This window comes from Chrysemys picta, chromosome 7, assembly GCF_011386835.1.
Source record: "Chrysemys picta bellii isolate R12L10 chromosome 7, ASM1138683v2, whole genome shotgun sequence".
In the NCBI taxonomy this organism is placed as follows: Eukaryota; Metazoa; Chordata; order Testudines; family Emydidae; genus Chrysemys; species Chrysemys picta.
The window spans coordinates 60,852,036-60,879,603 of record NC_088797.1 but is presented as its reverse complement, the minus strand read 5'-3'; the positions used below and the strand labels follow the sequence as shown (position 1 = coordinate 60,879,603).

The 27,568-nt window shown below is 45.5% G+C and overlaps 1 protein-coding gene across 9 annotated transcripts in view; it reads right to left on the bottom strand.

Moving 5' to 3' along the window:
* Positions 1-27,568, bottom strand: part of MAPK8 (mitogen-activated protein kinase 8) — a 138,688-nt gene that overhangs the window by 64,421 nt on the left and 46,699 nt on the right. Inside the window, exons 2-3 of one of the 9 annotated variants that reach the window (XM_065551610.1) lie at positions 24,957-26,666; positions 14,669-24,295 (exon numbers count right to left, since the gene is read on the bottom strand). The exons of 7 other annotated variants lie outside the window; for them this stretch is intronic. In XM_065551610.1, the coding sequence (XP_065407682.1) occupies positions 14,932-16,374 (1,443 nt within the window). In that variant the 5' untranslated portion in view covers positions 16,375-24,295; positions 24,957-26,666 and the 3' untranslated portion in view covers positions 14,669-14,931. Of the gene's footprint in view, positions 1-14,668; positions 26,667-27,568 lie in introns of those variants that run through there. One more of the 9 variants, XM_065551608.1, reaches the window with a different exon arrangement.

Genomic DNA, 27,568 nt, shown 5'->3' with positions numbered 1-27,568 from the left:
ACATCAACATAATTCTTTTTAAAATTAATGGCAGTTAAAAGCTTGTTTTGTATCCGGGACTAAAGTTTGACTGTCAATCTCAGATTACCAGAGATTTTCCCCCATATTCACAGATTCCCGAGGCCAAAAGGGACCATTGTGATAATCTAGTCTGACCTCCTGCATAACACAGACCATATTTAGCATCTCCTTGGTAACAATTGCTAACTGAGTAGGATTTTTCAGTGGTTTTCCTGTACTACAGCTATAGCAGATGGAGTACCCAATAAAATGTGGTCATTAAGTGCCACTGTGCTCAGTACTATACAAGACAGAATCCCAGCCCCCAGGATCTTACAATCTAACAAGAACAAATGCATGAAAACCACACGTCACTGAGACCTGACCGCAGGTTACTGGACTGGTAACATCACACCTGCCAGTCAATGAGAACAATGGAGGTGGCTTTTAGCACAATTCCTACTGACATATAAGCACTTGGTTGCCAAAACATCTGACCTACAAACTGCTTTAGTTAATACCCAGAGTGTGTTAATCCTAACTATAGCCATCAGTCTAGCATGAGGCTAATTAGTGCTCTCCTCCTTCCCCCACCATTACTCCCCCAAACCAAATAAATGATAGGATTTAATATTAGGGTCCTTACTGCGTTACTTTCTTGTTCTTTCTGCTGCTGCCCTCCTGGGCATACAGAAGGCCCACCTGTTCTTACTGGGCCTTCCACCCCTTGCTCCCCACCCCCCAATACACCTAGTCTGGTCTGCTCTGTGCCCTGCCTTCCCATTCCCCTCCAGAGGAGGTGACAGTTGTCCCTCACTCACCCAAACAAATTTTAAGCTTGCTCGAGCAAGCAGGTTTAACCTAGCCTCAATTCAAGTGCAAGATATTTTTGCACCAAAGGGTTAAGTCAGTGAGCGGACAAAATTTCTACTACACTTGGATTGTTTAACTGGAGGAAGGGAACATTGAATTGAATAAATAAAGGTTAAACAATTAGTTTTCAAATTTGAAATATTTTAATCCTATCCAAAGAGATTTTGTTTAAAGTTTTACCAGAGCTATTCCAATGTTCCCCAAAGCAACTGTTGACACGTTGCCTCACAATCTGGAGTAACAGTTAAGCAATTCAGAAATGCCCCTAATGCTTCCAAATCTCAAGGATTATATGACTATCTGTTAATTCCACATGAAATATAACAAATTCATGGCACCAGCAGTGTAATTATGATTCTGGTTTAAAAAAAGAATTGGGTAGGTGTCTGAGGGAGATGATTCAGTGACAACCAGCCAGCTGTAATTAAATGTGCCTGCATCCTGTTGAAAAAATATTACCAGTTTAATTTCACAATTAATCATGACAGTTAGCATGGGCGGGGGGGGGGGGGGGGGGGAATTGAGAAAAACAAATAGGTAAAGAACAAATTAGCATTTCAAGTAACAGACTGCAAAATCCATATAATAATATTGTACTAAAGCTCTAAAAATTAAAATCCTATATATCCTCTCCCTGTTATTAGATTCTTTTAAAATTATATTAAGAGGCTTGCCTTCTACCTGAATGAAACAGAACATAACCCAAAACTGTTCTACACCTTTCCTTTATTCAGACTACCCTGTAATTCAGTCAGTTCCTTTAGATGTAAGCATACCTATTCAGTTCTTTTGTCAATTAAAGAACCTTAGAGCGCTATGGTTTCCAATCCATGCTGATTCTTATGGTACATTCACATTGTGAGCCAAGTAACTCTGCCGCTGGTGAAAAATCTCCGTATTATAAAGGTATACTTCATCTATTTTGCAAATGAAAATGCTAATACCACTTTGATTTTGCTGCTTCCCAAGCACCAAGTATACCTTGCTCCAAACATAATTGGACTTCATAGACTTGGAATCTCAAATGTTCCTCAGCTGGCTGTCTTCTAATCATTCAATTTTCAAGCCCTGGGAGTTGAGTAGGAAAATGAGCCTTTTCCCAGCACTGAGGTTGCAAGTACATAAAAATTGTTTAGTGGGAGAAATACAGGAAATAAGCCACTAAAAATAAACAGCCCTGCTCTCCTGCTTTCATTAAAGCTGAACATATCCTGCATGCCCAATAAGCCATTACTTCAGGGAAGGGGATTATTTTCAAATCCTGTACCGAAGATAAGGGGTTGAAAGAATTCATGAGAAACTTCATATTAACAGGCACTTTGGAAATCAAACTAAGCACACCACAACACAAACAAAAACGAACACTACTATGCTAGATCTTGTTGGAAATGTTTCCATCTAACAAACCAATGTGTATTGACAAGCTTTAGCTCTACTTTCTACACTTAATGTTTCATCTTAGTCTTATGATTATATATAGTGCCTTTCATTCCAAAGTGAAGCCACCACTTAAATACACAGACTCATCTGCAGTGGAAGAACACTACTGTTTAACACCCATCAAAATGCTACACCGTTCAGTGCATGAGAGGAGGATGAATGTACTAGGGTTGCCAATTTTCCTTGGACATATTCCTGGAGATTTCATCACATGACAATCTTTAATTAAAGATTAATCTTTAATTCTTGAAAAAAGAAGAACAGGAGGACTTGTGGCACCTTAGAGACTAACAAATTTATTAGAGCATAAGCTTTCGTGGACTACAGCCCACTTCTTCGGATGCATATAGAATGGAACATATATTGAGGAGATATATATACACACACAGACAGAGAGCATAAACAGGTGGGAGTTGTCTTACCACCTCTGAGAGGCCAATTAATTAAGAGAAAACAAACTTTTGAAGTGATAATCAAGCTAGCTCAGTACAGACAGTTAGATAACAAGTGTGAGAATACTTACAAGGCGAGATAGATTCAATGTTTGTAATGGCTCAGCCATTCCCAGTCTTTATTCAAACCGGAGTTGATTGTGTCTAGTTTGATATGCAAACTAGACACAATCAACTCCGGTTTGAATAAAGACTGGGAATGGCTGAGCCATTACAAACATTGAATCTATCTCGCCTTGTAAGTATTCTCACACTTGTTATCTAACTGTCTGTACTGAGCTAGCTTGATTATCACTTCAAAAGTTTGTTTTCTCTTAATTAATTGGCCTCTCAGAGGTGGTAAGACAACTCCCACCTGTTTATGCTCTCTGTCTGTGTGTGTATATATATCTCCTCAATATATGTTCCATTCTATATGCATCCGAAGAAGTGGGCTGTAGTCCACGAAAGCTTATGCTCTAATAAATTTGTTAGTCTCTAAGGTGCCACAAGTCCTCCTGTTCTTCTTTTTGCGGATACAGACTAACACGGCTGCTACTCTGAAACCTTTAATTCTTGGAGACTCCAAGGCAATCTTGAAGGGTTGGCAACCCTAGTGTACACCCAATTTACTGTAAGGTAATATCTGGTATGCAGGAAGCAGTTATCCAATCTAACAGTAGAATAATAAATAATTTAGTAACAGGTCCTGGGATTCCACATGTAGCCAAACTGATACAATTCAACTATATGTAGCCAGAACCATTGTGGTTAGATTTCCTATTGATTCCTTAATTGAATACATAATTTTCCTGTGATGCACATCTAGGTCCATAGTCACTGAAGCACAGGAAGGCATAAACCACGTCTCCCAATGCCACCAGGGAATGAACTCTGAGGAAGGGCAGACCATGTCCCTAGCAAGCTGGGGAGAGCACAGGGAAGGGATAGCAGTGAATGAGCTTTTAGTTTACAACTGGAGACTAGGTAAACATGGTTCCATGAGCACATTCCACCTTGTTATCCTGACCAGAACCACACCAATTCTTGGGATCACGCCTACAAATTGCCTGGAGAAGGGGAAGTGGTGCTTGTGTTGCACCTTCTTTTCCCACGGTGACCAAACCAAAAAAAAAAATCTGAAAAAGAATTCAGTTCATTTCAAACAAACTGATTTGGGTGGAGAAAGGAGAGTGTTGATTACTATCAACAAAATAGCTCATCTGTAAAATGTCCAAACATTTGATTTCTCCTCTCCCCCCCCATTTTTTTTTAATTTGTCCAAAACTATTTGCCAAATTCAACCCAAATTTGCAAAATAGTTTTGGTTGCCCTTAAACTGCATTTTTCAGCAAATTTATTACTCATTTAAAAAAAAAAAATTCCCAGCTCTAACCATGACAGACTTCCTGCCAACAGGAATCTGTGCATGAGTTTATGCTGGCAGAAGCCTGTGTACACCCCAGGATGCAGAGCTTTAATTCTGTATTATACCTTAGAGCAGGGGTCGGCAACCTTTCAGAAGTGGTGTGCTGAGTCTTCATTTATTCACTCTAATTTAAGATTTTGCGTGCCAGTAATACATTTTAACATTTTTAGAAGGTCTCTTTCTATAAGTCTATAATATATAACTAAACTATTGTTATATGTAAAGTAAATAAGGTTTTTAAAATGTTTAAGAAGCTTCATTTAAAATTAAATTAAAATGCAGAGCTCCCCGGACCGGTGGCCAGGACCCAGGCAGTGTGAGTGCCACTGAACATCAGCTCCAGTGCTGCCTTTGGCACGCGTGCCATAGGTTGCCTACCCCTGCCTTAGAGCACACCACAGTTTTGGTTGCACAATTTTAACTTCATCTACTGCTTATCTGGTGAAAAAAGTTGAGCAGTGAATGAAATTCAGGTTGAGAGTTCTCTCAGTAAGTAGCTACTTAAAGTAGTGATGAAATTAATGCAATACAGGTTTAGGAATGTACAACTGACTCTCCCGGACTAAAGCAGTGGTCCATGAGCCAGTATGCAAGTCCCTCAAACAATAGCTGAGCAAAAATAAAAAGAAAAGGGGGTGGGTGAAGGAAAATACCAGCTGTGCAATGCTGTACATGGCACAATGTAAAAATAATTTTCTTCTTGACCTCCAGAAGCAATCAATTAAAATGATTATCCCAGTTTGCAAAACTTCATTGTTATTAGTGGTCAAACATAGGAATTGCCAGACTCTATCAGACCACAGTTCATGTAGTCCAGTATCCTCTCACCAACAGTGGGGAGCACCAGATGCTTCTGGGGAAGATGTAGAAACTTCTCAGTAAGCAGATGTGGAATAATTCCCCTCATCACCACCCACATTAGATTCTCGAGACATCCTCTAACTATTAGAGATCAGGATTAAGACATTAAGTCTGAGCTTAATAGCCTTTCCACAAAATTGGTCAGTAACTCATGGTAACTCTAGATATTCTTGATATTTACATGAATGTCAAATCATTTTTTGGTTCTTGTTAAGTTCTTGGCCTCAACATCATGTGGCAGTGAGTTCCAAAGTTTACATTGCACACTTCAAAAATGCATTTCCTTTTATCTATTTTTTAATGTTGCCCCTTTTAATTTAAATTGAGTCACCCTGTTTGTGTGTTATGAGACAAGAATGGAAACTCTCCATTACCCTTCTCTATCCATCATTATTTTATATTATTTAATCATGTCCCCGGTTATGTGTCCCCTTTCTAAGTTAAACAATCCCAGTCTTTTCAAGCTCTCTTCATATGAAAGTTTTTCTTGGCCCTTGATCGTTTCCTGTCACCACTCTTTGGTCATCTCATTAGTTCAGCAATATCCTTTTTGAGATGGGCTGAAAGAATACTATACTATTTCAGATGAGGCTGCACCATTAATTAATATAAAGGCATTATAACATTCTTTCTATTACTCAACATCCCACTCCTTATGCATCCCAACGTCCCAGAGCTGCACACAGTGCAGATGTCTTCATTGTGCTATCTAGAACGATGCTTTGGTCTCTTTCTTGAGCTGATATGGCAAATTTAAAACACTAAAGTGAACAAATAGTTCAGTTTTCTTCCTCCAGTGCAATACTTTGCATTTATTGACGCTGCATTTCATTTCCCATCGTGTTACTCATTCACCTATGGCTACACTACAGCTTATGTCAACATAATTTATGTCACTCGGAGGGAGGGGGGTGATTTGTGCACTCCAGTTCTTTTTCCTTGACCCAGAGGCAGGTAGTACTGTATAGCCCTATTGACATATTAACATTTTTACAACTTGAAATTTGTATCTATATAGATTCGACTGTGTGGTCATCTCCACTCAGAATTTTTATCCAATTAGATTCTATGTAATCCTTTAGATACAGTACTGCTCCCCATCCTCTTCAGTCTAGTTTGTCTTTCCTGGGTAGTTTGTAACCAGGTACTGCAGCATATTATTGGTTTTTGCAATTTACCATGTTTCCATATGCCTATCGTATCGGGGTTCTTGTCCATCACATGACATCCTAGTTCACTTTTTTTGCTTTTAAAACTTCTTGTATTTGCATGCAAATACCTCTACTTCTTATTCTTGACTGGGTGCCTGTTTTTATTTAACTCCTTAATTTGAAATTCTGCTGATTTTACAGAATTTACTACTGTGTTCTTATCTCATTCCTGTTCTACTGCCAACTTTTCCCCAACTCATAGTTTAAACACTCACCCCCTTTTTTAAAACACGCACCAAGAGTCTGATTCTGTATAAGGCTCTTCTTCCCCAAATAAAAACAAACCCCTCTTCTTTACATCATTCTTTACATCAACCATGCACTGGGACCGTGACACACACTGCCTAGCTGAACATGCAGCATGTCAGAAAAAGCTACCATAGAGGCCAAGACATAAGCCTTCTTCCTAGCAGTTTAAACTTAGCTTCCAGGACCTCGATAATGTATCGCTGCATCATTAGTACCAACATGTACTGGGACCACAGGTTCTTCCCCAGAAGTTCATTTCATGAGGACTGCCACAAGTGAAGTGGCAATTATCATGGTCACCTAGGGTTACCATATTTAACAAATAAAAAAAGAGGACCCTCCACTGGGCCCTGGCCCCGCCCATTTCCCACCCCCAGCCCCAACTCCGCCCCTTCCCCACCCAACCCCGCCCCAACTCCGCCCCCTCCTCCCTCCCACTCCCAGCCACGCGAAAAGGGCTGCCCGAGCGCTACCGTCTTCACGGTTTGCCGGGCAGCCCCCAGACCCTGCGCCCCCGGCCGGCGCTTCCCCAACGCAGCTGGAGCCCGGGAGGGGAAGCCTGGGGCGCAGGGTCTGGAGGCTGCCCGGCAAACCGTGAAGCCGGTAGCGCTTGGGCTTCGGGCAGCCCCTATGCCTCCGGACCCTGCGCCCCCGGCCGGGCACTTCCTCTCCCGGGCTCCGGCGGCGCAGGGTCCGGAGGCATGGGGGCTGCCCAAAGCCCGTAGCGCTCGGCTCTTAAACAGAGCCGAAGAGTCAGGGGAGGAGCAGAGCAGCCGCGGGAGGGGAAGTGCCCGGCCGGCATTTTCCCGGACATGTTCGGCTTTTTGGCAATTCCCCCCGGACAGGGGTTTGACTGCCGAAAAGCCGGACATATCCGGGAAAAACCGGACGTATGGTAACCCTATGGTCACCACATACCCAACTCTCCTACGTTTCTCATGATCGAATCACCTATCACCACAGCCTGTCTAAAGTTGGGCATTTGACCAGTCCATGTCAAAAATGGTCAAATATTTTAAAGCACTATTTACTAGAACAGTAAAAAAAAAAAAAGAGCAAGACTTTATGGTCTCCAACAGGCTAAGCCTTAGATATTTGGACCTAATTACAACAAAGTTACTTTAGTTATCTTAACTTAGATACATGTAACAATGAAATCAAGATCTAAAAAATGAAAGTATTATTACTTTTTTTTAGCAATGTTAGATTAGCATCTAAATATGAACATTACCCAAGACTGAACACTTACAAAACAAAAAAATGAAATTCAACAGAAATAAAAACAAACCAATTATAAAATTTTAAAAGCACTTTTACTAGGCAGGCAGCAGGCTAACTCTTCAAGCAGCTTAACTGGCTTTCATTTTGTATTGAGGGACGAAGTTTAATGATGGTGAATCTCCACTCCCTCCTTTCGGAGTTAATTTCTGTATATTTGTCTAGTCAGTCTAGACATGCAGGGAGCATGTCTTTTAATGTGTTTAACCTACCATGTAAACCGCGATATACTATTGGTGGTCTGGCACACAAATAAAGATATACATACAAAGAAGAGCTACAAGAATGTTTAAAGCAGGGGTTCTCAAACTGGAGGTCAGGACTCCTCAGGGGGTTGCAAGGTTATTACATGGGGAGTCGTGAGCTGCTAGCCTCCACCCCAAACCCCACTTCACCTCCAGCATTTATAATGGTGTTATAAATTAAAAACACTTTTTTATATATTTAAGGGGGGGGGGTCACACTCAGAGGCTTGCGATGTGAAAAGGGTCACCAGTACAAAAGTTTGAGACCCACTGTTTAACGGATTAGAAAACCTGCCTTATAGATAGTGATTGAGTTCCTTGAGTCTATTTAGATAAAGAGGTTAAGGGGTGCCTTGATTACAGGAGCAACAGATTCTTCCGAAAAGTGGGGCGGCCACAAGGTCTGCCCCTTCTGTGACCATGCCACAAGGTTCCCCCTCTGTGGCCAACCCCTGCCCCTCCTCTTCCCCCCGAAGATCCCACCCCCAGTGAAGCCAGAGCTAGGCCGGAAAGCTCAGGCCCCTCCACCTGCCCATGCTGCTCTTATCCCAACTCAGCTCCAGCTTCCGGCCTGGGAGCAGGGTCTCACTGCTGAAGAGCCACAGCCAGGTCATGATAAGAGCCATGAGGGCAGCTGTGGGGAGCCACGTACCCTCCCTCTGCCCTGGGCATGGGGCTTGGAGGTTGGGGACACAGGCTGGGTGCTGCTCTCGGGGAGCCCCCCACCCCAGGCAGGTGAAGAGTCCACAGCTCTCCACAGCTGCCCAGGCTGCTCTTACCCAAGTCAGGCTCCAGCTTCCTGCCTGGCAGGACCTCGGGGGTGGGAGGGTGGAGAGGAGGGGGAGGGGAAAGGGGAGGCAGAGGGCTGGGCCCATGGCAAAAAGTGGATAGGTCAGGCCCATCCACTTTCACAAGTGGGAGAGCCATGGCCCCTTGCCCATGCCCCCACCCCCCCACCCATTCCAGCCCCCCTGCAATCCAACAGCTGGAAAGCTAGATACATTGTTAATAGTGAGGATAATTAACCATTGGAATATTTACTAAGGGTCATGGTGGATTCGCCACCACTGACAATTATTAAATCAAGAGTGGATGTTTTTCTAAAAGATCTGGTCTGGGAATTATTTCGAGAAGTTCTATGGCCTATGTCAGTGGTTCTCAACCAGGGACATGCATACACCTGGGGTACGCAGAGGTCTTCCAGAGGGTACAACAACTCATCTAGATATTTGCCTAATTTTACAACTGGCTACATAAAAAGCACATGCGAAGTCGGTACAAACTAAAATTTCATACAGACGTAACTTGTTTATACTGCTCTATATATATACACACACTGAAATGTAAGTATAATATTTATACTCTAATTGATTTATTTCATAATTATATGGTAAAAATGAGAAAGTAAGCACTTTGTGGATAATAGTGTGCTGTGACACTTCTGTATTTTTATGTCTGATTTTGTAAGCAAGTAGTTTTTAAGTGACGTGAAACTTGGGGGGGGTAAGCAAGACAAATCAGACTCCTGAAGAGGTACAGTAGTCTGGAAAGGTTGAGCGCCACTTGCCTATGTTATACAGGAGCAGGTGAATAAAAATCAATGATTTTTAAAAATAAACAAATAAAATCGGATTTTTATTAAAATCAGATTTTTTGATAAAATGCTTTTTTGAGGAAAAAAGCTATTTAAAAGATAGTTTTAATTAAGATGCATTATAGCTCAAAGATCTCATCATGGAATAGGGATTATAAATTCTAATTCTATAGTATGAGACAATATATTCATGTAATCTTTAAAAATAGTTTTGTAAATGGAGTTCCAATAGTTCATGGATTAGGGGCCTAATCTTATGGGGTTCCACAGGCTTCTGTATAGATTACTTAGGTTAATCTTTCTATCTACCCAAGGGGATTCAGTGCTCAGTCTAGAAGATACCATCAGAGATGCTTAGTTTTGCAGTTCTCAAAGTGTGGATTTGTGTCTCCAGAGATAACATGCTTGTTAACAGCAAATATAGGGTTGCCATATTTCCACAATCAAAAAAGAGAACACTGGGGGGGGGGGGGGGGGGAGAGCCCTGCTCTAGCCCCGCCCCCATCCACTCCCTCCCACTTCCCACCCCCCTCAGAATCTCCAACCTCCCCCTGCTCCTTGTCCCCTGACTGCCCCCTCCTGGGAGCCCTGCCACTAACTGCCCCCTAGGACCCCACCCCCTATCTAAGCCTCCCTGCTTGTTCCCTGACTGCCCCCTCCTGAGAACCCTCCACCCTAACTGCCACCCTAGGACCCTACCTGTCCCGACTGCCCCGACCCTTATCCACACCCCCACCCCCAGACAGACCCCCGGGACTCCCACACCCTATCCAACCGCTCCCCGCCCCCTGACAGGACTCCCAGAACTCCCGACCCATCCAACCCCCTCTGCTCCCTGCTTGCCTCGACCCCTCTCCACACCCCTGCCCCATATCCACACCCTCTCCCCCAGACAGACTCCCAGGACTCCCATGCCCTATCCAACCCCCTCCACCCCCTGACAGCCCCCCCCCCGAACCCCTGACCCATCCAACCCCCCCTTACTCTGTCCCTTGACTGCCCCCTCCAGAAACCCCCTGCCCCTTCTCCAACTCCCTGTCCCCCTTACCCGGCCCCTCAGAACAGCATGTCGGGCTCCACGTGGAGCCCGACACATGGCTGCGCTCCCCAGCGCAATACACAACCCGGTCCCCGCCCCCGCACAGTGCTGGGAAGCAAGGGAGGGGGAACAGGGGAGGAGGAGGAGGGGAAGGGCGGGGGAGGAGAAGCTGCCGAGGCCCAATGCGAATGGCCCGGCCGGCCGGCGATCTGAGAATGCAGGGAGGGAGTAGCTCTACAGCTGCCGGAGTCCAGCCCGGCCAATGATCTGAAGCTGTGGAGGAAGGGCTCTGGCTGCCGGAGCCCCACGCGAGTGGCTGAATTTCCTGCAGCCCTCCCAGCCGCGCCTTGCTCTGCGTGGGGGGGAAATCCCGGACATTTTTAGCTATTTACAAATTTCCCCCTGGATGCTATTTTTAACACAAAAAGCCGGACATGTCCGGGAAAATCCAGACGAATGGTAACCCTAGCAAACATGTTTTAAAATAAATAAATAAATAAATAGGTGAGAAATAACAGACCTCAACCCTATTGTCCCTCTGCAAATTTGTGTACACAGAGTCAATCCCTTACCTCTCTCTAAAAGTGCAAAGTTTCAAAAAGTTCAACGAATAGAAGATTGTTGGGGGCGGAATAGATCTGGACAAGGAGAAGAAGTCTGGAGATAAATGTGAGAAGGGAGGGACAGGCAGTAGAAACAAAAGTGAAACTGTTTGAGCAGCATATTCCAGAAGTCTTGAGGTCTTTCTGAGTGCAGCCTTCATTGATTTGAGATCTACCATACCATTCTCTCACTAGAAGGGAAAACCTATAATGGCAGCAGGCCGTAAAATAGGGTTACCATTCGTCCGGATTCCCCCGGACATGTCCGGCTTTTTTCAGTTAAAAATAGTGTCCGGGGGGAATTTGTCAATGTCCGGACTTCCCCCGCCCCCCATGCAGAGCGTGCGCGGCTTACAGGGCAGCTGGACGGATGGTGCCACTCGCACGGGCTCCGGCAGCCAGAGCCCTTCATTCACTTCCCCCCTCCTCTCCCCTGCAACTTGAGACCACTCCCCTCCTCTCCCTCCCTCCCTGCATTCACAGATCGCCGGCCGTTCGCCTCGGCCTCCGGCAGTATGGAGCTCCGACCCTGCTCCCCTCCCCCGCTGCCGAGCGCGCTGCTCTGCAGCACAGTATAGGGTTACCATATTTCAGCAAGCAAAAAAGAGGACGGGAGGAGCCCCGCCCTAGCCCCTGCCCCTCCCACTTCCCGCCCCCCCAGAACCCCCAACCCTCCCCCCGTTCCTTGTCCCCTAACTGCCCCCCAGGACTCCACCCCCTATCTAAGCCTCCCTGCCTCTTGTCCCCTGACTGCCCCAACCCTTATCCACACCCCCACCCCCAGACAGACCCCTGGGACTCCCACGCCCCATCCAACTACTCCCCACCCCCTGACAGCCCCCCCCAGAACTCCCAACCCATCTAAACCCCTCTGCTCCCTGTCCCCTGACTGCTCCGATCCCTCTCCCCACTCCTGCCCCCTCCCAGCCCCCCACCCCCCCGCTCCTTGTCCCCTGACTGCCCCCTCCTGGGACCCCCTGCTCCTAACTGCCCTCCAGAACCCCACCCCCTACCTAAGACTCCCTGTTCCTTGTCCCCTGACTGCCCCCTCCTGGGACCCCCTGCTCCTAACTGCCCTCCAGAACCCCACCCCCTACCTAAGCCTCCCTGTGCCTTGTCCCCTAACTGCCCCCTCCTGAGACCCCCCCAACTGCCCCCCAGGACCCTACCCCCTACCTGTACCCTGACTGCCCAAAACTTTCTCCACTACCCCCAAAAAGCCCCCCCCGAACTCCTGACCCCCCCGTTTCTTGACTGCCCCCTCCAGAACCTCCCTGCCCCTTCTCCTGTCCCCTGGCCCCCTTACCCTGCTGCTCAGAACAGGGTGTTGGGCTCTGTGTGAGCCGGACACGTGGCTGCGCTCCCCAGCGCAACACAAAACCCGGTCCCTGGCCCTGCACAGTGCTGCCGGAGCGGGGCGCGGGGCTGCCGGGGAGGAGCTGCCGGCTCAGAATGCAGGGAGGGAGGAGGAGCTCCTCTACAGCTGCTCCGGAGTCCAGCCCGGGACTTTCCTGCAGCCCTCCCAGCCGCTCGCTCTGCTCTGCCGGGGAGGGGGGAAATCCCGGACATTTTGAGTTATTTACAAATTCCCCCCGGACGCTATTTTTAGCACAAAAAGGAGGACATGTCCGGGTAAATCCGGACGAATGGTAACCCTAGCACAGTAAGGGGGCCGGGGGTCAGAGAAGCGGCAGGGAGGTTGGGGGGGGGGGTAGTCAAGAGACAGGGAGCAGGGTTGGATGGGTCAGGAGTTCGGGGGGGGGCTGTCTGGGGGTTGGGGGTGTAAGGTTTTGGGCAGTCAGAGTACAGGTGGGGGGGGTCTCAGGAGGGGACAGTTAGGGGACAAGGCACAGGGAGGCTTAGGTAGGGGGTGGGGTTCTGGAGGGCAGTTAGGAGCAGGGGTCCCAGGAGGGGGCAGTCAGGGGACAGGGAGCGAGGGGGTATTTGGGAGTTCTGGGGGGGGCTGTCTGGGGGCAGGAGTGGGGAGAGGGATCGGAGCAGTCAATGTGACAGGGAGCAGAGGGGTTTAGATGGGTCGGGAGTTCGGGGGGGGGGGCTGTCAGGGGGTGGGGAGTGGTTGGATGGGGCGTGGGAGTCCCAGGGGTCTGTCTGGGGGTGGGGGTGTGGATAAGGGTTGGGGCAGTCAGGGGACAAGTAGGGGGTAGAGTCCTAGGGGGCCAGTTAGGATGTGGGGAAGGTCTCAGGAGGGGGCAGTCAGGGGACAAGGAGCAGGGAGGCTTAGGTAGGGGGTGGAGTCCTGGGGGGCAGTTAGGGGCAGGGGTCCCAGGAGGGGGCAGTCAGGGGACAAGGGGTGGGGGGGAGGGTTGGCGGTTCTGTGGGGGCAGGAAGTGGGAGGGAGTGGAAGGGGCAGGGGCGGGGCTAGGGCAGGACAGGGGCGGGGCTCCTCCCGTCCTCTTTTTTGATTGTTGAAATATGGTAACCCTACGTAAAAGAGACCCAGTTTGGTAATATTTTAATGAAGTTCCTCTACCTGTGGGTAAGACAAGCGTGAGTGTAAAATGCAAACAGTGCAACAAAGAAATGCAAGGCCTGGTTGCCTGAATGAAACAACATCATGAGAAGTCTTCCTTCTCAGGAGGAAGCGGAGTTGAAGATGATGAAAGGAACATGTCTGAACATGCAGGATCTTCAGGTTGGTAAACTTTTTTATTCCATAATGATTTCTTAAGGACTGCCTGTCTTCCTTCTGGACTATTCTTGAATTCTCATGTTTGAGCAAATAATACCGTTGTTACTCTATGGTACTATCATTTTAGATGCAGTTGTGATAAAAAAAATAAATAGCTGAAATAAGCAGATCTTCCTAGTACAATTTCACCTTTAAAGTAGTTCTGAGTGTCAGTGAATGCAATGAGTAATACTAAATGAGCAGTATGGTAATAATAATTAAATAACTGCATTGACTTATTTTGTTTAGGAGAATCCATCCTCAACATACAGGATTCTGAAGACTATCCACCTTCAAGATCATCATCATTTTCTGTAGTTTCAGAGTTATCTGCCAATGATAGTATTTTAGTCACATCATGTATGTCACACAGCCATAGTATATCACCTATAGCAAAAAAGGGGGGAAAAAATCTCCATCGTCCAGAAACAACCATAGATAAGTTTGTGATAAGAACCAATAGATTACAAAAAGAGGTAATTGATGAAAAAAATTGACTGTTTTTTTTATGCAACAAACTCTCCTTTCCAGACGATTGAGAACCCATACTTCATTAACATGGTTCAGTCATTAAGACCAGGATAACAGTCCACCCAACAGAGCAGATGTCGCAGGCAAATTGCTGGATAAAGTGTATGAAAGAGAAATTGAGCAGTGTGCAAAAGGTCTAGAGCAGGGGTGTCACACTCAATTGCACAGGGGGCCAAAACTCAAAACTCGCGGGCCGAACAGTATAACCATTTATTTAACAGACTAAATATTTATGTTTTTTAACCATTAATATGAACCAAAATACAGGATATCATTCCAAAATAAATACATTTCAACTTAAAATATTTTGCTCTTCATAAAAAAATATCCTGTCAATACAATACATTCAAAATCTGTACATGCTGGAATATTAAAAAATCTGAAAATATAAATAAAAAATTGAATTTAAAGCAAAAGTATAATCATAACAAATCATAACATTCCATTTTCTTGTCCTATTTAGTCAGAGCCTGATACTTGGAGTCTTTTCTTTGCAACAAGTTCGTTTATGTTTGGGGTTAGGTTCTGTGTTGTGAAGATTCTCAGGATCGATTGCAGGTGTTCATCAGTGAGGCGACTCCTGTGTGACGTTTTGTTAATTTTCATCACAGAGAACAGCTGCTCGCACAGATATGTGCTGCCAAACATGGACAGGATTCGAGCCGCATGTTGGCGGAGCTGCGGCATCGCTTCAGGAATGAAGCGAGTGAACTGTGCTGGCCCCGCAGTGTCGTACTTTGCCTTCAGTGTCCCGTTACATTGCAGTTCTATCAGCTCCATCTGCATTTCTACAGGTGCGGTTTGCACATCGACTGCAAATGGGTTGCGAAGCAGCTCGAAGTTACTTTTCTGTGCCTCAAAGTCACTGAAGCGCCGTGCGAACTCAGTGCGCAGCGCGCTGAGTTTTTCAGCAAAGGTGGCATTTGGGAAAACTGTGGCACTTTCTTGGTTCCGTATTACTTGGCAACAGGGAAAGTGAGACAAGTTGCATTGGTGCATTTGTGTCTCCCATAAGCGCAGCTTCACTTGAAATGCCTTCACTGCATCATGCATATCGGTTATTATGTGCTCCCGTCCCTGGAGTTGAAGGTTTAAAGCGCTAAGATGCGACGTTATGTCAGCCAGGAACGCCAACTCACATTTCCACTTTTCATCCCGCAGAACTGTGCAGTCTTTCCCCTTACTGTCCATGAACTGGCAGATTTCCTCTCGCAGCTCAAAGTGTCTTTTGAGAACTTTTCCCCGACTTAGCCACCGGACCTCCGTATGATATGGCATATCGCCAAACTCGCTATCTATTTCCCGCAGAAAAGACTGGAATTGGCGGTGATTTAAACCGTGGGCTCTGATAAAGTTGACGGTTTGTGTTACAGTGTTCATCACATGATCCATTTTTAGGACTTTAGCACTCAGCGATTCCTGGTGTATGATGCAGTGATACACTGTCAACTCACCGGCACAGTTCTCCTCCCGCATCTTTGAGCGCATCCTTCCCACCAGTCCATTTTTTTCACCACACATAGCAGGTGCGCCATCTGTTGTAAGTCCAACGAGTTTTTCCCACGGCAGTTTCATGTCGGTTACACTTTGAAATACATTTCCAAAGATGTCTTCTCCTTTCGTTGTCCCGTGCATCGATTTAATGTCCAGTATTTCCTCTGTTACGCACAAATTGGAATCCACACCACGGATAAATATCGCCAGCTGTGCAGTGTCAGTCGCGTCAGTAGTTTCATCCACGGCAAGGGAGTATGCAACAAAATCTTTTGCTCTTTCAATCAACTGTGTTTTCAAATCAGTCGCCATCTCACAAACCCGATTAGCAACAGTGTTTCTGCTGAGGCTTACATTTGCAAACGCTCGCGTTTTATCTGGACAAAGGACGTCGCACACTTTCATCATACAATTCTTTACGAATTCCCCCTCGGTAAACGGCCGTCCTGATTTGGCGATCTCTTCGGCCACAATGAAACTTGCTTTCACAGCAGCTTCACTTTGTGATTTTGCTTTGGTGAAAAACGTCTGCTGGGATGTCAAATTCTTCTTCAACTCCTCTACCTTTTGTAGCTTCTGTCCTTGTTCTCATGTTTCGTCTCGTAGTGCCGTCTTAGGTTATACTCCTTCATTACAGCGATATTACTCCCGCAAAGGAGACACACTGGTTTACCTGCAATTTCAGTAAACATATACTCATTCTCCCACCGGCTTTGAAAGCCTCGGTTTTCAGAATCAATTTTTCTCTTGGCCATTGTTGGGGTCTAGCTTTGATTTGAGATTAGCGTTGTGTGGGGTTCCATGCGGAGCAGATAAAGCACACGACCACTGTGGTTGCAAGCTGAATCCGAATTCTGTTTATTGCAAGCTTTCTTTTATAGTTTTTCTCTACATTACATAACACAATTAGGCTATAATAACACATCTACAGATTGGACAAGAAGGAGAATCATGTGTTTATCACATGTATAGCCCCACACCGATTGGTTCAACCGTTCCTTACATAAGGCCATGATTTGTTTACCTCATCTTATATAATCCTAGACCACCAGGGGGTCTTACATAAGGCCATGATCATCTTATATAATCCTAGACCACCAGGGGGTCTTACATAAGGCCATGATCATCTTATATAATCCTAGACCACCAGGGGGCCTTACATAAGGCCATGTTTGTTTACCTGGCAAGTGTCCCATCGTGACCCTTACCTCCTCATGGAACTTTTCATTAGGTTGGTGTAGGGATGATACATCCCCACAGCGTTGTATACATCAACAGACCGCGAACTTGAACCGCGGCTTGCCGTTGGCGGCAATTGCACTGCATCATGGGATTTGTAGTGTGTGTTATTGGGGCGTCATATCACAGGGCCATTAAAAACAGATATATAAAACGATTTCGCGGGCCGGATATAATTGTATGGCGGGCCGGATGTGGCCCGCGGGCCTTGAGTTTGACACATGTGGTCTAGAGGGTAAAATTGTTAACCTGAGTCTCGATTGGGGGAGCAATGTCCACAATGATCCTGTTGTATGTGCTTGTGTGACAACAAAAGAAGGGAATGTCTTCCTTACAGCAACAATTGATACATCAGGAAATGCAAACACAGCAGAATACTTACAAGAAGTAGCAGTAAAAGCTATAACATACTGAAAAAAATTCAAATGTCTAGTACGCAGCTTGGTCACAGATAATGCTGCAAATGTATCCAAGATGAGACGAAATTATTTAGACGACAGTCCCAAGCAAACAACATACAGTTGCAGTGCTCATTCAATGCACCTCCTAGCCAAAGACTTCAGTGTTCCAGAAATAAAGACTAATGTTGTTGAAATTGCAAAATACTTCTGTAACAACCACTTTGCAGCAGCAGCTGCTCTGAAAAAAGTGGGAGGAACATCCTACAAGATGTGCAATGGAACTAAGTAGTGGACTGTTTTGAGCACTATACTATCTCAAGAACTAATCTAAATGACAGTTTATGAACAAAATCGTGAAAAAAATAGATGGCGTTGTCACTGCCAAAGTTCTCAACAATGGGCTTAAGAGAAATGTTGAACACATGCTGAATACCCTGAAGCCTATTTCTGTAGCCTTAAACAAAAATGCAGGAAATAGCTGTTTTATTGCTGATGCTGTTGAAACTTGGAAGGATCTGAGTGAGATCTTAAAAAAGAGAAATATGCAATGACAGAGTTAAATTACAAGCATTAAAAAAACGAATGGGACAAGCACTATCTCCAACTCATTTTCTTGCAAATATTCTCAATACTCGGTACCAGGGTCAAACCTTAACTGCTGAAGAAGAGGAGTTGGCTATGACATGGACATCCAGCAATCATCCCTCTATAATTCCAACTATAATAAACTTCAGAGCTAAGGGTGAACCATTCAAGAAATATATGTTTGCTGATGTTTTAAAGAAAGTCACACCAGTGAACTGGTGGAAGTCACTTCAGCACTTGGATTCAAAGACTGTTGAAGTGATAACCTCACTTAACAGCAGTAGCTTTTTCTGCCGGTGTAGAAAGAATATTTTCTTCCTTTGGACTAATTCATTCCAAATTAAGAAATCATTTGGGACCTGAAAAAGCAGGAAAGCTTGTTTTTCTTTGCCAGATTATGAACAAACAGGAAAATGAAGGTGAAGACGATTGAGTTAGCTGCGGAAGCCAATATTTTACGTTTCTCATATTGACCTGGCTGACACAGTCAATTTAATTTTTGTTTGTTTTTTTAAATATTTCATTTAACTATTTTAGCTAAAAACAAACAGTTTTAACGAAAACAAACCTGATTTTAAAAAACTTGAATGTTTAACTAAATTCAAAAATTCATATGCTTGTTTTGTTAAAATATTATATGGTTGCTGTTGAAGAAAAAAATCCAGAATATATAACGTTGTTGTTTTAGTTAAATAAAACAATTTAAAATGTCTGTCTGGTGATGTTCTCCTCTTAATACAGCATGGCAAGAAAATCCTCCAAATATTAATGATTAACCTGTTGAATACGAGATAGTTCACCTCCCAATGACTTCATAAATATCTGCTTCAATTACCTTTGGTAAATAAATAACCAATCATTCATTTTCTGATATAGCTGTAAAACTAATCTGAAAATTTTTCAAAATAAATCACTTAAAAATGTATAGTGTGCACCTTCTAAAAATGAAACCTACATCTATTACTGAGTTGTGAAGAATATGTATTAAGATTATAACAGACAACAAGAATGCACTTTTATATAGAAATCCATGATTAAATTGAGTCTTCCAGACTAGTGATTTAAATCACGATTTAAATCAATTTGATTTAAATCAAATCTATCCTGTCAGGAGGTCAGACTATAGGATCACAATGGTTTCTTCTGGCCTTGGAATCCATGAAACAGCTAGAACAAACATTGTGTGTAATAGTCCAGACAAGGAAGATGCTCAACTTTTAATTAGGTCACCTTTTCTCCAACAGGTGGCATTAGCATGTTGTACAGTGAGCGATCAAGACATTTAAGTAGCCACCATGATGCTATCAACAAGGTAGGCCACAACCTACATCAGAGTATTCTTGCTGGGATATTTGACAATATTTGACCACAGTCAAACAACAGGCAGTCAACTGAGCAGTCAATTGACTAGCTTGCCAAAACTGTGCCTGCCTTTGTCTCATTACATGAGGAATTCCCAGCCTTCACTATCTCAATTGGAAGGAGGGCATTGTTCCTCCTTTCCACCTAGGTCCCTTCCATTATGAGACTAGCTTCCTCAACTGGAGGATTGGGGAGTCGGCTCTGATGCGGGCCCACTCCACAATATCCCTATATGCCACATCTACATATAGTTCCACCTCTCTGTTTCTCCAGGTCACCAACTCTAGCCTTTTAGCCTCAAGATGCTGTACCTGGAGCCTGAGAGCTGCTTGCTCCAGTGCATACATACACCACATGGTCAGAAGGCAAGTGGTTGCATATTCTGCTCTCTGTGCAAAAAAATGAATAGCGCCCACCCGGGCTAGTCTGCAGCTCATCTTCCGCCTACATAGTTAAACTGGGTTTTGACTGACTAAAGATGGATTCAATTTTTTGTTGTCTGATGATTATTCAGGGACAGGTGTGATTCTAGAAGTTTTACAAAAACAACAAGGAGTCCAGTGACACCTTAAAGATTAACAGATTTATTTGGGCAGAAGCTTTCGTGGGTAAAAAAATCTCATGTCTTCAGATGCATGGAGTGAAAATTACAGATGCAGGCATTATATAATGACACATGAAGAGAAGGGAGTTACCTCACAAGTGGAGAACCAGTGTTGACAGGGCCAATTCAATCAGGGTGGACGTAGTCCTCTCCCAATAATAGATGAGGAGGTGTCAATTCCAGGAGAGGCAAAGCTGCTTTTGTAATGAGCCAGCCACTCCCAGTCCCTATTCAAGCCCAAATTAATGGTGTTAAGTTTGCAAATGAATTTTAGTTCTGCTGTTTCTCTTTGAAGTCTGTTTCTGACATTTTTTTGTTCAAGTATAGCCACTTTTAAATCTGTTATAGAATGTCCAGGGAGATTGAAGTGTTCTTCTACTGGCTTTTGTATGTTACCATTCCTGAAGAATGATAACATACATAAAATTCTTCAAATCCGAAGAAGTGAGGTTTTTTACCCACGAAAGCTTATGCCCAAATAAATCCGTTAGTCTTTAAGGTGCCACTGACTCCTTGTTGTTTTTGTGGATACAGACTAACATGGCTACTCCCTGATACTTGACTCCATCTAGAAGTTTTAGTTTTTCTACTAAACTTTTCAGTCTACCAGCCTACTAACAGTTAAGCATTAAGGGGGAATGGGCGCTAAATTTAAACTCCCACACAGTCAAAACTGCTCTGTGCTCACTCTATCTGCTGAGCTCTCACTTGGCATGGAATCTCTTCACTTGAGAAAGACCTACTGCTACCTAGCTCTGTAAACAGAGCTACCTAGAACAAAGCCTAAAGACCTTAGCTCCTTCACCTGCTTATTTATTGGTGCCTAGTCTCCTGAAATCTGACTTCAAAACAGCCCAACATAATGGCAAGCTGAAAAAGCCTAGGGATTGGTCTACACACACAAATTTGATGGCCGTAGTTACATCGCTTGGGGCTGGGAAAACTTTGTGCTTTGAGAACCGAAGCTAGGTCAACCTAACTCCTGGTGTACATGTGGCTAGGTTGAAAGATGGATTCTTTTGTAGACTAGCTATACGGCCTCTCAGAGAGGTAGATTAACCACTTCCATCAATGTAGGAAATGTCTACGCTACGACACTACAGTGGCACACTGTAACCTTGAATTTTAAATGTTCCCAATTAATATTACATTGTTAAAGTTCAGAATGCAATAAACCAAACTTAATTTTCAGGTTTGAGCCTTGAGGTCAGTTACAGACAATTTAAGTTAGTAGAGGACCTTGGATGACACTTTGAATGATAGAACTAAACTTTATTTAAGAGAAAAAATGATTAGTTAAGCAAAGAGGCATGCAATTGCCATTTACACAAGTACTACAATTACACTCACATTCAAAGACAGAATGGTGTATCAATGGGTGATCAGGTCACTGACAACAGAATGAAGTATAACCCATAACCTAATGGTAACCCTTTTGGTGTTAATTGGAGCTCTCTGGCAATTTATAAAGGCTTCTCTTTTTTATAACTCATTATAACAGTAATTAACATTAAACCTACCAATTACCATATCTACATTTCTGCCAGCTCTTTACATTACACATTATTTAAATTAACATCTGCCATCCTTCCCAATGCTCAATACAGATAGCATTTTAATATTACAATCCAAATTCTCAAACATTCATTAGAAATCCAGCTCAAACCAGTTATAACCAAACATAGCCATGAGCTAACCCTGGGTCAAGTTCTTGCTAACTTTGATTTTCCCATCTCATGTCTCCAACTGATCTCTAGCTTTTGCTCACACTAAGGCCTTGGCTACACTTGCAGATGTACAGCGCTATGAGTTAAATCTGACTTCGTGCAGCTGAGTAGGGAAAGCGCTGCAGTCTGTCCACACTGATAGCTGCCCAGCGCACTGTCGTGGCCACATTTGCGGCAACTGCAGCGCTATTGGGAGCAGTGCATTATGGGCAGCTATCCCACAGAGCACCTCTTCCCATTCTGGCGCCATGGGTTGTGGGAAGAGGGCGTGGGAGCGGGGCATTCTGGGTCCTGTCCCAACGCCCCGTGATGCATCGCTTCACATCCCAGAAATCCCTTTGTTTCCGTCCACCTTTGATGCCATCTTTCAACAGTTTCTGTGCAGCGCGATCTGTCTGCGGGAAATGGAGCCCGAACTGCTGAGGCGTATGCTGACTTATCTCGCCAGCACGTCATGTTTGGCTGTTGAACTATTCCTTAAGATCCAAAGTGACAGTAAGAGTGAGGAGTCCTATCGAGCCGCATAACGCATACAAGACAAAATTGCTTATGGCATTCACGGACATGCTCAGCACCGTGGAATGCTGCTTTTGGGCTCAGGAAACAAGCACCGAGTGGTGGGATCACATTGTCATGGAAGTCTGGGATGACGAGCAGTGGCTGCAGAACTTTCGGATGAGAAAAGCCACTTTCATGGGACTGTGTGAGGAGCTCACCCCCACCCTGCGGCACAAGGACACAAGATTGAGAGCTGCCCTGCCAGTGGAGAAGTGGGTGGCTATTGCAATCTGGAAGCTGGCAACTCCAGACAGCTACCGGTCGGTCGCAAACCAGTTTGGAGTGGGAAAGTTGACCGTTGGAATCGTGTTGATGCAAGTTTGCAGGGCCATTAATTGCATCCAACTCAGAAGAACCGTGACTCTGGGTAACGTGCAGGACATAGTGGATGGGGTTCCCTAACTGTGGAGGGGCGATAGATGGGACACACATTCCTATTCTGGCACCACCCCACCTAGGATCCGAGTACGTTAATCGGAAGGGGTATTTCTCTCTAGGGTTCTCCAGGCGATTGTGGATCACCGTGGGAGTTTCATTGACATTAACACAGGCTGGCCCGGAAAGGTGCATGACGCACGCATCTTTCGGAACACTTGGCTGTTCAGGAAGATGCAGGCCGGGACTTTTTTCCCCCAGAGTGGAAGATCACGGTAGGGGAAGTTCAAATGCCCATTGTGATCCTTGGAGATCCCGCTTACCCGTTAATGCCATGGCTCATGAAACCCTACACAGGGAGCCTTGACAGCAGCAAGGAACGGTTCAACTACAGGCTGAGCCGGTGCCGAATGACTGTGGAGTGTGCCTTTGGCCGTTTAAAGGGCCGTTGGCGATCTCTGTATGGGAAGCTGGACTTGGCCGAAAACAGCATCCCCGCGGTTATATCCGTGTGCTGTGCCCTCCAGAATATTTGTGAAGGGAAGGGTGAAAGCTTCACTCAGGCATGGACCTCCAAGGTTCAACACCTGGAGGCTGAATTTGCACAGCCAGAGAGCAGGGCTATTACAGGGGCCCAGCGCAGGGCTGCAAGGATTAGGGATGCCTTGAGGGAGCAATTTGAGGCTGAAAACCAGCAGTGATATCTGGTACCCTGCACGGGAGTGAAGTGCAGTACTTCCAATCTTTGGGAATCAGTATTTGCTAAGCAGACAAGCAGACTTGCAGTGCCTGTTTATTTCCTGGGCTAAGGAGTCTTTTACTTTATGCAATAATAAAGAATGTTTTCAAAGCCAAAAATATCCATTTATTGAAAAGATAAAAAATGTATTTATTGAAAAGAAACAAGGGGGTGGAGCGGGGAACGGTACGATCACAGATTCACGTATGTCCTGTCTGGTGTGCTGTGCAGTGAATGCTGCACTTCAGGATAGCTATACTGCATGGTGATGGGGGTTGAGTGCAGAGGGTAAGGGTCGTGGTTTTCAAGGTTGGGTGGTGAAGATACTGGTGTTGGAGGCAGTGGGTGACGTGAAGAACACAGAAGTAGGGGAAAGTGGGTTGGAGGTGACAGTGGGGCACAACGGAAAGAGTTTTGGGACAAGGCCTGTAGGGGGGGTGGCATTTGCGTTTGCGGTACTGCTCCTCTTTCTGCATGGCTACGAGCTCCTGGATAGCGTCTGCTTGGCGCTCCAGGATGCTTATGAGTCGATCCATGCTTTGCTGCCGGTGCGCTGCGTTTTCCTGGCAGATCCTGCATCCTCTCTCCCTCCAGTTCTGTGCTTTCTCATTCTCTTTAATAGATTGCCGCATCAGTTCTTGCGGCATGTCTTCTTTGCTTTTTTGCGGTCTCTTCCTGAGTCTTTGCAGTCTCTGAGCAGGCAATAAGAGGGACGGCTGAGGTCTCAAGGTTGATGCTGCTGTATAGGCAAAATGCAACATTTAACAGAGGCAGCATTGTTTATACAGACAGAGTAATGATTCCCCCTGCACTTAAGGAGTAGAAAACACACAGGATCTACATAATTGCATAATTTTTCCCATCCGAAACAGAGCACACATATCTCACAGGAGCCTCAAAATGGTGAGTAAGGGGGACTGATTGTTTCAGGGCTGCACTGTCTTCTAGGTTTCTGTGCTTTGGGGAGAGCCAACAGCTTCAGGGGGCACCTACACTGAACACTGTCCCAACATTTTCCACAGGAGTTCGTCCTGGACGATAGCTCACTGCTGAGGGTGACCTGGGAAGCAAGGGAGGGTCTTCTACTGCAATGCGGCTTCCGCTCTGGCCCATATGCAGCTTGCCTGTTTGCAGCAATGGTCCCCCCGCCCCTCGCGGCACAGTGGCGCGGACACGTTAGCCTGGCTGGGACAAGGACCACGGTGGCTCTCCCGATAAACCTGCGCACGCGCATTGCACACGTTCTGGAGAGACATTCGAGATTACCGAGGCCGATTACCACGATGTGATAAACCACATCAATGCACTATTCTGCATCTAGGCATGCATGCCTAACCCTCCTCTCCCAAAGAGTCCGCACTGAAAAAATTCCTTCCCGAAAAAAAAAAAAAAACGCTTACCGGGAACCTGCTCTTCTGTTTGTCCTCCACCAAGTACCGACCGCTGCGACTGGCTGCCTTCCTCGTGGCTCGAGAAGAGCTCCTGGCTGCACGGCTCCAGGGATTCCGGGGTGTCTCCATCCAGCCCACCACCCTCACTCCCGTTTTCCTCCCCCTCCCCCTCCCCGGCTCTGAAGCGTCCATGGTGGTGCTCGGAGTGGAGGTGGGGTTAACCCCAAGTATTGCATCCAACTCTTTGTAGAATCGGCAGGTCACGGGGGGAGCACCCGAGCAGCCGTTTGCGTCGCGGGCTTTGCGGTAGGCACTCCGCAGCTCCTTCACTTTAATCGTGTATTGCAGGGCGGTCCCGGTCATGGCCCCTTTCCATCATGTCCTTTGATACCTTCCCGAAGGTACTGTAATTCCTATGGCTGGAGCACAGCTGGGACTGTACAGCTTCCTCCCCCCCAAACACTGATGAGGTCCAGCAAATCGCCATTGCTCCATGCTGGGGCTCGCTTGGCGCGTGGGGGCCTGGGTCACCTGGAAAGATTCGCTGATAGCACTCCACACCACGCTGGGCTGAGCAAACAGGAAGGGGATTTTTAAAATTCCCGGGGAATGTAAAGGGTGGGTCACATGGTTGGTTACCTGAGGCCAGGGCAGCAGAGTTTGAACTGATGACCAGAGTGGCTAGAACAGGCATTGTGGGATACTGCCGAATACTTCTGGAGGCCAGTCACAACGCATTGGGCGGCCACACTGGCACCGCAGCGCAATACACGCTATTCCTCTCGGGGATGTGGAGTACATGCAGTGCTGCAACCACGGAGATACAGCGCTGCAAATGCCTTGCCAGTGTGGACGGGGAGTGAGTTACAGCGCTGGGGGCGGCTTTACAGCGCTGCAACTCGCAAGTGTAGCCAAGGCCTAATACATTCAATTTCCCAGACTCCTCTATACTTAGCCTACCTTAGGCCAAAGACTAATTTCTACTAATTTCTTAATCTAACATTTTATATGCTACAACAGCTGCAGTACTGCAGCTGTGCCGCTGTAGGGTAGACGTGCCCTAACACTAAGGGTAAGTCTACACAGCAGCTGGGAGATGTAACCACAGCTTGGGTAGAAACATCTGTGCTAGTTCTGAACAAGCTAGTACACTAAAAATAGCAGTGTGGCCATGGCAGCACAGGCAGTGCCTTGCGGTAGCCATTGAGTATAACCCACCTGCGATGCTAGGCTGAGCCGCCATGGCCACACTACTATTTTTAGTGCACTAGCTCGATCGCAGCTAGGGCACATACATCAACACCTCCCAGCTGCAGTGCCAACATACCCTAAGGGTTCAAGAATACTTCAGAGAAATCTAAACCTAGTTTAGAAACAGGCAGACTTTTAAAATTCTTCTACAGCTAGTCTCCATATGTGAGGCGAACATAGTTAAAACTACATCAGATAAACTTGCCTCTTTAAAGTTTAAGATTTTGTTCCAGTTTCAAGTGATATTTATAGAAGCACATATGGGAAGAAAGAAGAAATGTGGAATTAAAATGTTTCCTATTAATGAGAACGCGAACATATTTGCCATCACCAGCAGGGAGTCTGCTAGAATGCTGTCCCTGGTGGTGATGGGGGAGGGATCCCCCAAAACCATCTAGCTCTTCCTCCCATGGCAACTGCTGAGCTTTTCTTGAAGCAATCAGGCGAGCAGGGTTTCAATACAGGTGTCTAAAAGGTGCCGTACAAAAAGCAAAACCTGATTAGTTTTTGAAACATTTTTCCCCTTCTGTTTCTTCAACCATATGTTCAAATTCCATCAGAAATGTTTCACTTTAAGACAAACCAATCTGAGAACTGCATTAATCTATCACTGCAGGCCAACATCCTACACAGACTACTTTACAGACAAAGACTTTAACATCTTCCTAGTGCAAGCGAGACTGAATACTGTTAACTGAAGCCATTTTTTAAATATTAGAAAATAAGGTAAATAAAAATCTTTGGATTTACTGGAGACGCTTTGGCAGAGTGTCTCCAGTAAATTTAATAATGGATAATTAAAGTTTTTCTATTGTTAAAACCCGCATCAATTCTAGGAAACAGTTATGAAGATTGGAAATAAGAAATGCATGCTGACATCTCAGGGTCATAAACCACTAGTGCTCATGGTGAATTTAATGATCTTATGGCCCAAGAATAAGATCACTAGGCACTTTGTTTTCCCTGAATGAGTCACAGCTTTTAATTGACTCTGTGCCTCCAAAGAAGATTGTGAAAGCAATGAAATGTGTTATTTGCTGCTGCCAGCAGTCATGCCACCTTTTGCTGCGATTGCAGTGGATCTCAAAAGCTAAGTGGAGACAGACTGGGTCAGTATTTGGATGAAATACCTCCCAGATCTATCTTCAGGCACCTCTATCCTACAGATGCTGCAGTAGCACAGCTGCGGCTATGCAGCTATAGCGTAGACAATTCCTACATAAACATAAAAACCCCTTCTCCCCAAGAAATGGTAGCTAGTAACAGTAGGAAGAATTCCTACATCAATGTAGCCGTGCCTACATTGCGAAATAGGTCAGCTAAACCAGGGGTTCTCAACCTTTTTCTTTCTGAGGCCCCTCCAACATGCT